Source organism: Hordeum vulgare, chromosome 3H (assembly GCF_904849725.1).
Source record: "Hordeum vulgare subsp. vulgare chromosome 3H, MorexV3_pseudomolecules_assembly, whole genome shotgun sequence".
Taxonomy (NCBI): Eukaryota; Viridiplantae; Streptophyta; class Magnoliopsida; order Poales; family Poaceae; genus Hordeum; species Hordeum vulgare.
Window position 1 is genome coordinate 560,910,879 of NC_058520.1, and position 9,731 is coordinate 560,920,609.

The following is a 9,731-nucleotide window of genomic DNA, read 5'->3' on the forward strand; positions in this document are numbered from 1 at the left end:
AAAAAGATTAACTTAATTACCTATATAGATGTACAATGTGGCAATGCGGGTTTGAAGGATTAAATATGTCGATTTGTAGGGAGATCAATAAGAACCATCTTTTGTAATTTTCTTAGGTGATTTTAGGGCTTAAGAAATTTCGGGGTCTCTAAAAATGCAACTAAGTACAATCAACCTTTATGATAGAAGTAACTCGTCAACAAGATAAACAAGTAAGCAAGCTAGTTAACAACTAACAAATAATAAGAACTAGAATAGAAATAACCAAAGGGGCATGAAGATGATGAATTTCCCGAAGTTTACATCTTAAAGGGATGTTATATATCATTATTGGATAGGAGTGGGGGAACACCATGAGATATCCTCAACGACACAAAAATCTTGCCTTCTTCCTTGAGACTCAACCAACAAAGTCTGAGCTCAACCACTAAGAATAGGCCCTTGAAGACGAACTTCACCTTCACAAACTTGAGGGCACACCATAACTTGGAAACTCTCGGTGAAGCAGTGACACAAGCCGCCTAGGAATTTTCAATCTCCAAGTGTAACAAGACTGAAGGAGTCTCCGAGAAATTGGTCAAATTATCATCTCAAAAGAGGGGAAATTTTGTACCTTCACATAGCTTAACTTCATTCTCAAAGCTCTCTTCACTCCAATGAAAGTTTTGCGTACCAACACGCCCCCCCCCACCCTTCAAACATCTCTTCTATATCAAGAATCACTCAAATGAAGTTTCCTAGGGGAATCACTTGGGGGGCTCAAATATGAAAATGAGCTCAAAGAGGTGCTCTTCTCCACGACGATATTTGTACATTTGGACAATTCACACCATAAGCCTTCGGCCATCCAAAGTCCCTTGTTTCTGAACATTCAGTCGTGCAATACGATTCAAAACCTTAGGAAGAAGTATACACCTAGATGGTCTGTTTATCCTATGATAATTTGTCCTGGATCTCAGAAGGTCTCAATGTAGCAATTGGCCTTTGGTTCAAGCACAATCAAGAACCTAAATAATCGGGGCATTATTCTAACCAAGTGGATCCAGATAGGAGGACAAATGTAAAACGGACATTACAAACCTAGGGCTCATCATTAGTGCTCATGTGGCGGTGTTTCACATGTCATGTCTTTCGAAAAAATGTTTTTATTAAAGACACTGCTTCAGATTCTGCTCACACATGCTTTTAGGATGAAAACTCAAGATTTGACCTGCAGTGGTTGGATCCTACGACGGCAGCCTTTTAGCGTCGTTGCCTTCTTAAAGACGTTTTGACTTAAACTTTTCGTAGCTCGTGTGTTGTCAAGGAGGGTAAATGGTCTTTTGCAAGGCGTAGGTGTCGGCAATGTCTCAGTTAGGTCTTGATTTTTTGGAGTCACATTTGTCCCTTGATTTTTTATTTTTGAGATTCAAGTAGCCCGACAATTCAATTTTCTTGATACTATCCCTTTTATAAAAAAAAACTATTCGATTTTCTTGAGATTCAAGTAGCCCAACAAAGGGCTCGGAGTAGCATCAATCAGATTTTTCAATCAGCCGAACTGCAGAAGCCCGAAGCAAAACTCCACCCTCTTCACTCCACGACCTCGCCGCCTCTCTTCCCCCTCTCCCCGATCTCCGTCTCCCTCCTCCCGCCGCTGCCGCCATGGACGGCGTCGTAAGCCAGGTAGCCAATCTCCGACCTATCGCACCGTATCCGCTTCCCCGGCTCCATTTCTCTGACATGCCGTGCCCCAACCACCGCAGATCTTGGAGAAGCAGGTCCTGTCGGTCGCCAAGGCGGTCGAGGACAAGCTAGACGAGGAGATCGCCGCGCTCGAGCGGCTCGACCCGGACGACATCGAGGCGCTCCGCGAGCGCCGGATGCTGCAGATGCGCCGCGCGGCCGAGCGCCGGGCCAAGTGGCGCGCCCTGGGCCACGGCGAGTACACCGAGGTCCCCGAGAAAGAGTTCTTCTCCGCCGCCAAGGCCAGCGAGCGCATGGTCTGCCACTTCTACCGCGACAACTGGCCGTGCAAGGTGCGCTCCTTTCTTTGCTTCCTTCTTTTCATCCCATCCCATTCCATTCCTTCAACAACAACAAAAAGAAGCTCAGATTCGATTGTTTAGATGTGGATCGGATCTCGTGGTGAATCGTCTTCGATTGGCAATGCTGTTCCGATAACGTCGTGCTGTGCTTTTCCTAGATCGGGATATCTTGAGCGGGGTTAATACTTTACTTTAGTGTAGACCTGGTTCTTTACCGAACCTCTGTAATTGCTGTGCCATATGCAATGCGAATGTCGGCTCCTCCATTTGTACTGCGCAAGCCATGCCTTTTGATTTCCTATTATCAATTTCTTGACACCCCAACTTGGCTTTTCAAGTTACTTGCCATTTATGAGTTGAATGGAACTTGAATAATTGTTGGCCGGCACAGTCACAAATGCTTGGTGTCTGATTATTATTTATGGAGTCCAACATCCTTATGTTTGGAGAATGCGTGAGGGCTGCTGCCCTAGAGGTGAAGGCCATATTTGTTGGATGAATTTTATCTATTAGGTGGACCTGCAAGTGCCATTACGTACTACTTCTATTCACATTAAGATTTAGAGGTCGTTTTGGGGTTTGGCACAAGAACTAAGCAGAGAGTTGAAAGACATTAAAAAAGCGCTACGCGTTAATTGTGCATTTTGCCACCGCCTTGCGCTTTTCTGACCAAAGCGTATGCTTATGCGCAGATTAAGCGTAGTTATGCGCTAGGCGTTTTGCTATCGCCTAGAGCCTAGGCGCACTTAAGCACTCGCTTAGGCGTGCCTTTTTTAACGCTCAACAAAGTCCACGCTTACATGGTACCAACCAAACCCCCAACAAAGTCCATACTTATATGGTACAAAGCAAAGTCTGTAGCATGGAGAGGTTGTAGTAGTCCAGGGTACTTAGAGTGCTCAGGTTTATTGGTTTGACAAGCGGGGGCATTATTTGATGAAGTCACGAATGTCTTGTTTCATACCAGACCAATGGAAAAGGAGCTTAATCCTTAGTTATGTAGCTCTACGGCCTCAATTCCCACCCAACTCTGAATTATGTACCCTGCACCTCCTCGGAGGATTGTAGCTGAAGTGCTGAACCTCTACCGCAAAGGTCTTTTGCGTTTTCTCGAAATTTAAAACTCTGAATTATGTAGTGCAGAGATTAATTTGTTACTGAGGACATCGTGTGAACCTACAATGGCTCTGTTTTTATATTGGATCACTCCTTGCTTGAAATTATAATTGGGAAGGGAGTCCGGGCTATCGTCAGCTCGGTGATCAGATCTTTGCATCTCTGATCCTGGTTTTAGCTAGCAACCACTTCAGTATTCCAAGATGGTTTTGCAGTACTAGCAGATAGAGTGCAATTTGTGCTGAACTCTAGAAGAGCATTGGCTACTCTGTTCTTGTTGCCTTTTTTATATTTAATGATATAATTATAGCACAGTAATTTGACCAATAACTTGTCTAGCATGCCTTCTGCCAATTTCTACTCTTGAATATACTTGTGACTCTTTTGAGCTGTTCTGGTGGTCAAGGAAGATGTAGCAAAATAGTGTTTCCATTTTTGTTAATGCTTCAGTGATGACCATTGCCTCTATTACAAGTGGAGAGAGCAGATGCCCCAGGAACAATTGATTTGCTGAAAAAGAGATAGGCATGCCACTTTGCATGAGGACTGCACGAATACCATAAGCACATGCATCTGCATCTAGTATAAATGGTTTTGTAAAGTCAGGCAGCTGCCCAGAGGACCATTGGACATTGTCCTTTTTTCAGGGCTGTGAAAAGAAGTTTGGATAATTCAGGATGAATCTGCTATGGCAACCATTGAGGCCCAAAAAACTTCTGAGCTTAGTAATATTTCTCGGGGGTGGCCAATTAGTGATTGCTTCAGTTGGGTGTACTATAAGTTAACTGATTGCCTTTGCACATAAGATGTTGTGATGGCATGGACCCACCCCAAGTCCAGGAGTTGGCGCAAGGCAGTGGGCCATCCTAGTTCTGGCGCACCAAAGGAAGTAGCAGTTTGAAGATTTAGTTAATTATTTGGTGGGCCTTAGTCCAGTTATGGATAGGATTAGATAAGCATTTCCCTTTTCAAGTAGATTGAGGTGTAGGGCCCCTGGCTCTATATAAAGGAGCATCTATTTGTACCAAGGAAGAACTAGAAGGGGTGTGTTCTATCTTGTGGTCTACTGGGACGGGTTCCTCTCATTACCCACTGAAATCTTAGTTCCTCAACAAATGGTGGGCAGTTGGCTGAATCAAGTTCAGTTCTTGAATCACTACATGTTCACTATCTTTTGGATAGAGGCAAAGAGTACAGCCAAGTGTCACATAGTAGTTGAAGCACTCCTATAAATGAAGATAGCTTGAGATGCTTGGGCATTAATGGTAGATCCACCACTCTGCTGTGCCATTTTGCTGCTTATTATGTCTACTTTATGTACTGGTCATGCTGGTTGCATCTTCCAAAGCATTGTTGTGAAACACTTTGTAGTAGTATTATTTTATTTATCCTGGGATGTTCTCCTAATCTGCCTCTTTCGCCACCGCCTAATCACACTACAGCGGACCATCTTATTCGTGTAATTGTTGCCTTGCCACCGAAAATCACGCCGTGCACATTTTTTATGTACCAACAGTTCCCCACTCAGTGCAACCTAAACATTGGAAAACAGATGCAGCATTTATAAGCAAAACTCTAACTATATGTAATATATAGTTTGTACCAGTGTAACAAATACCTGTTCAATGCTCTCACTGAGACCGCTTGCAACATGTGCAGCAGAAAAAAAGGAACTCGTACAAGAAATTATATTCAAATATGCAACATTCAACATATACCTAGTAAAGCAAAAAATAAAAAACCTGTGCAACAAATCATCTGGTCACTTAATCAGTCATCTTACCATATATTTTCTTTCTTGAAAATCTCCATGCTGTTATTTGCACTGTGATTATCTTTGCCATTTATAATCTTGGAGATATCTTGTTACTGAGTGCGCATCTAAGCGTGCCATTGTGAATTAGAAGAACGCTGTGACGGCGCCGTACGTGTTTGTTTTTCCTATTTAATGCTGTTATGTTGTTTTTGTCATGTGCCACTGATGATAGCAGTGTTATTTAGCTGAAACTTGCATTGTCCAAAAGAAATTTCTTAGATCTCTCCTCTCTTGGGCTGCAGGTTATGGACAAACACATGTCGATTCTTGCAAAACAGCATGTAGAAACACGGTTTATCAAAGTTCATGCGGAAAAGGCTCCCTTTCTGACCGAAAAACTAAGGGTTGTTGTGCTCCCAACTCTTGCTCTAGTGAAGAATGCCAAGGTTGAGGATTATGTGGTAAGACTGCTCTTCACAGTTCGTTCTTCAGTCGTGTGAAAAATGTCATCAGATGTGTATAATTATTATTTCTTCTACCAGGTTGGATTTGATCAGCTGGGTGGTAAAGATGACTTCAGCACTGAAGATCTGGAGGAACGTATTGCGAAAGCTCAGGTGATCTTCCTTGACGGAGAGGGACCTGCAAATGCTTCCAAGCAAGCTGCCGCCAGCAAGCGAAGCGTTCGACAATCAGGCGCTGGCAACTCATCAGACTCTGATTAGTTTTGTTCCTGTATTGAAGGCGTGGGCAAAGGATTATATATATAGGATTACGCCAAGCTGTTATGCTTGTTATCCTTAGTAGCAATAGGAAAGAAGTTTGTGTGCCGATGGTTGTCACTGTTGTAGATTGATCTCGTTATTACCATGTGTCCATACCTGGTTTGGTTTGTTTATTTGAGTGGAAATGTTTGTCGTTGCTAGCGAGACTTTTCTTGCTCTGTGCGTGCGATTGCCAGAAAATCGATGAATTTCTTGACAAGCGGAACAAATGGTATATCCTGGTTCGTGTTACTATTGCTTGTGGATGGAAGTTATGATCAGTTACAAATCTGAATAGCCACATTGCTTATATTCAAAGTTTTTAAGGCGTCCAGGCGTTTGGTGCTCTTGTAGAATGTCACACTGCTTATATCCTAGGCATGAGGCGAGGCGATGCCTTATTTCATTTTTGAACAAACAATAAATACCTTGAATTTTCTGGTTGTTGAGCCTACACAGCATCCATTTTTTCGATCTTTCTTCCCATTTCTTTCTTCCACAATAGGAATCTGCATAAAGATGGAACATATATGATTAAAACTTGACTTAAGTACCTAGCAGACCACCTTTGGTAAAAAAAACAGAGAGTAAATGGGAGTACAAGTGCAAAAGCAAATAAGATGACAAACATGAGTGCAAAAGCAAATAGGTCTAGCTCTTCACAACCTCAAGTCCACACCACAAAATAAATTAGGTTCACAAATCACAACATAAAATAGGTTCCAAACAGGCAAACACAATGAACTCATAAGCAAGGATATCCACTCTCAATGCTCAATAGCCATCATCAAACTCATCCATGGTAACATTTGTGTTGTCTTCACTATCTTGGTCAGCACTAGTTGGAACTTCATCATCGGTCACATCAACATCATCTTGAGGAAAGTCTGAATCATCATCCTCTCCATTGGGGATACTTGAGTGCTGTTCTTGGTCATCGTCTTCATCATCTTCATGACGAAATGTTGGTGATGGAGCAGACCTTTTGCGGTGCTTCTCTTACTGGATATTGGCATTCGAGTGCCTCCTTTCCATGGTTGTAGCTCTAGGAAAATTGCGACCTCGCAGCGGCGAACTTGCACCAACAGCCTCATCAACAAGCTCCCATGAAATGTCATTGGGACACCCTCGAGTACATTGGGCTGGAGATATTGTTGGGTCAACCCACTCATTGCCCCAATCAAAATCCTCAATGATAAGAGGATCATAACTTTTGTCACCCATCTTCTAACGCCTCATTTTAAACCTAGCCATGTTCTTCCGGTTGTATGAAACAAAGACATTGTCATTCAATCTTTGAACTTGTAAACGGTTCCTTTTCTTTGTGTGGATCTACAAATAGCAAATAGAGTGAATATAGAGAAAGAAGTTAACTTGCTCTTGTTGAAATAAAGAGAAAGAAGCTACTAAAAAATTCAAATGTGCTTCAATTCCTCTCACAACCGGATGATGAAGCACAAAGACTAACAATACGCTTTGCAAACCTTTGTAGCTCAATTGATCGACCACCATATGAACACCACCAATCAACTAAAATGGTAAAAAGTAAAACCCAAATGCATTAGGAGTTTGCATAGAAAATAACTTGCTGAAATTAAATGGCTCTTCTTGCTGAAATTAACTTGAGTTGACTTACGAGTTTTTTTTGAAATGTTTTGGATTGCCATCACATTAGCAAAGGTTCCTCGCTGGTCCTCATAGAGAACAAATTGCATATCAACCTTCTTGCAAGTTTCGACATCAAGTACCATTTTTGCAAGGACTGTAAAGCAACTTCTTAGCTCCCCAGCTAGGGCATCATAACCCCTATTGACAATAGAGAAGAACTTTCCAGGGCTCAAAAACAAAGCAACCCCATACAATAGATGATCCATTTGAGTCTCCCAACGTTTATCAACAATGTCAATGATCTTTTTGAGCAAAGCTTGCCTTGTAATGGAGCATTGAACTACTGGTGCCATGGTTGTTGAATCTACCTTCACTACATCATCATCATCTGGTGTCTTATGATTCTCCTATTGTTTTCGAAATAGTCTAACATCTCCCTCCTAAGTTGTGTGGTAGCATTTGGACACCATGTTGCATCCCCACCGGTGGCTGCAAGATGCTCTTTGTGTCTCTTGATCCCTCCTTTAGTTATCTTGCCACAAAGATTGCATACAACAATATTGATGTCCGGAGGTTTCCACCAATACCCATAATTCCATCCAGGATCATTTGACCTCTGTGGCCTGCGTGCTGGATCTTTCATTGGATCATATACACCCTCATGAGCATCACCATCACCATCTGCCATTGTGTGACTGCAAAGTGCAACAATATATTAAAGAAACATCCACTAAGCTATTATTCTAATAAGCTAGACAACTAGTATAGAGAAGATCCACTAACAATATACTAATGATCCACTAACAATAGACTAATGATCTATTCAGCTAACAAGGACAAGCATCAATTATTTTAACCACAGTCCACAAGTGGCTCCAAATTGCAACAACCAGTACTATATCAGAGGCACAACCGCACAAGCAGGCAGGCAAGCAGCACAACACAACATCACAACAGTGAGGGGCGGAGAGAGGGTTGTCGTACCTTGTTGCCCTGCTAAGGGAGGGATGCGCCAGGGGAAGAAAGGCCTGGAAGCTTGGTCGGCGATGGGGAGGAAGTTGGACGAGGGAGGAGCACGAGGCGGATGGGATCTGACGGAAGAGGGATGGCCACATGAGAGGGGAGTCTCTCTCTCTCTCTCTCTCCCTCTCCCTCTCCCTCTCTCCTCTCTCCTCTCCCTCTCCCTCCCCTCCCCCCCTCCCCTCCCCCCCTCTCTCTCTCTCTCTCTCTCTCTCTCTCTCCGCTCTCCTCCCCTTCCTCTCTCTCTCTCTCTCCGCTCTCCTCCCCCTTCCTCTCTCTCTCTCTCTCTCTCTCTCTCTCATCGATTCCTGTCATGGATGTGTTCCCCACTCTCACTCCAATCTATTTCACCTTAATTGCCCCCCAATTTCTTCCTAATCCTGCCCAATTCCTGTTTCCCGCCCCGCCCATCAGCGTTTCCCGTTCGACCTGCCCATGTACGCGGAAGGCGTCCAAATTGGACCAGGGCGACACCTCCCCTGCCCATGCAGCGACCTGGACGCTTCAATGGGCGAATCCAGACGTCTTGGACGATGGCCTAAGGCGGGCACGACGCCTTGACGTCTCTGGACGCTCTGACGCCTAGGCGTCAACTAGGCGACGCTTTGGGGACGCCTTAAGGACCATGCTTATATGTACTGTATAACTAGTTTGTTTGGACAAAGGCTGTATAGTGCACATCAATAGATTCTGTACTACACAAAGCTGCATCTCCTCGTGCATGGCATTCCCTTCGCCACGTGAAAAGTGACATTTTCAGCACCGACATGGTCTTTGAAATATATTCCCTTGTCCCAAAATAAGCGTCACCGATTTAGTACAAATTAAACCAGCAACATTTATTTTAGGACGGAGGAAGTAGCATTTTTTTCATCATTGATTCCATTGCAAAATACACATATAAACAACAAAATTGTAATACATACTTCTCAAGGCTTATTCATGCATATGATTTCGAAGTTGAATATTTAAAACGATACCAATGGTTAACGACTTGAGGCATTCCCAAATGTCGATTTATGCGTGGAGGGAATATGAAGAAGTCCGGAAATACCAAACTGGTGGCCTTTTTTGGAGTCCATAATCTACGACTCTACGTCTGAATTCCTATGTATTACTTTGTGGGGCTTTCTTTCTGCAATGAGTCATGAGTTGTTTTCACAAATAAAATGACTTGTGAGTTTCCCTGCAAAAAAGAAAAGACATTTATGACTTTTAATTTGGGAGTTACAATAAAATGACTCGTGTTTCCGGCAACAGCCAAACGCCCGAAGCTTTTCAGCCCTTGCCAAGCTCTCTCACGTATGTGATGGGCTCTGAACTTATAGTTAGTTTGGGATGAGTTTTAAATTCTCAAAATGTCGCTCGCTGTTCGTTAGCTTCAAGCTTTATTTTCTGCTCCCATGTTCCTAGTTTTGTAGCTTTTGCTTCAGATTTTCT

At 43.2% G+C, this 9,731-nt stretch overlaps 1 protein-coding gene across 1 annotated transcript; it reads left to right on the plus strand.

The window, feature by feature from the left end:
- The first annotated feature begins 1,510 nt into the window (after window positions 1-1,510).
- Window positions 1,511-5,915, plus strand: LOC123445070 (thioredoxin domain-containing protein 9 homolog). The gene is made up of 4 exons (XM_045121996.1): window positions 1,511-1,665; window positions 1,746-2,018; window positions 5,202-5,360; window positions 5,442-5,915. Exons 1-4 carry the CDS (start codon window positions 1,645-1,647, stop codon window positions 5,622-5,624), a joined length of 636 nt encoding a protein of 211 aa, XP_044977931.1. The 5' UTR covers window positions 1,511-1,644; the 3' UTR covers window positions 5,625-5,915.
- Window positions 5,916-9,731: the final 3,816 nt, after the last annotated feature.

Excerpts from the sequence above, each read along its gene's own strand:
- LOC123445070 (XM_045121996.1), top strand. The coding sequence starts at position 1,645 with ATGGACGGCGTCGTAAGCCAG. Across the intron at positions 1,666-1,745 it reads TGGACGGCGTCGTAAGCCAG|ATCTTGGAGAAGCAGGTCCT; the intron begins GTAGCCAATCTC and ends CAACCACCGCAG. Across the intron at positions 2,019-5,201 it reads GCGACAACTGGCCGTGCAAG|GTTATGGACAAACACATGTC; the intron begins GTGCGCTCCTTT and ends CTTGGGCTGCAG.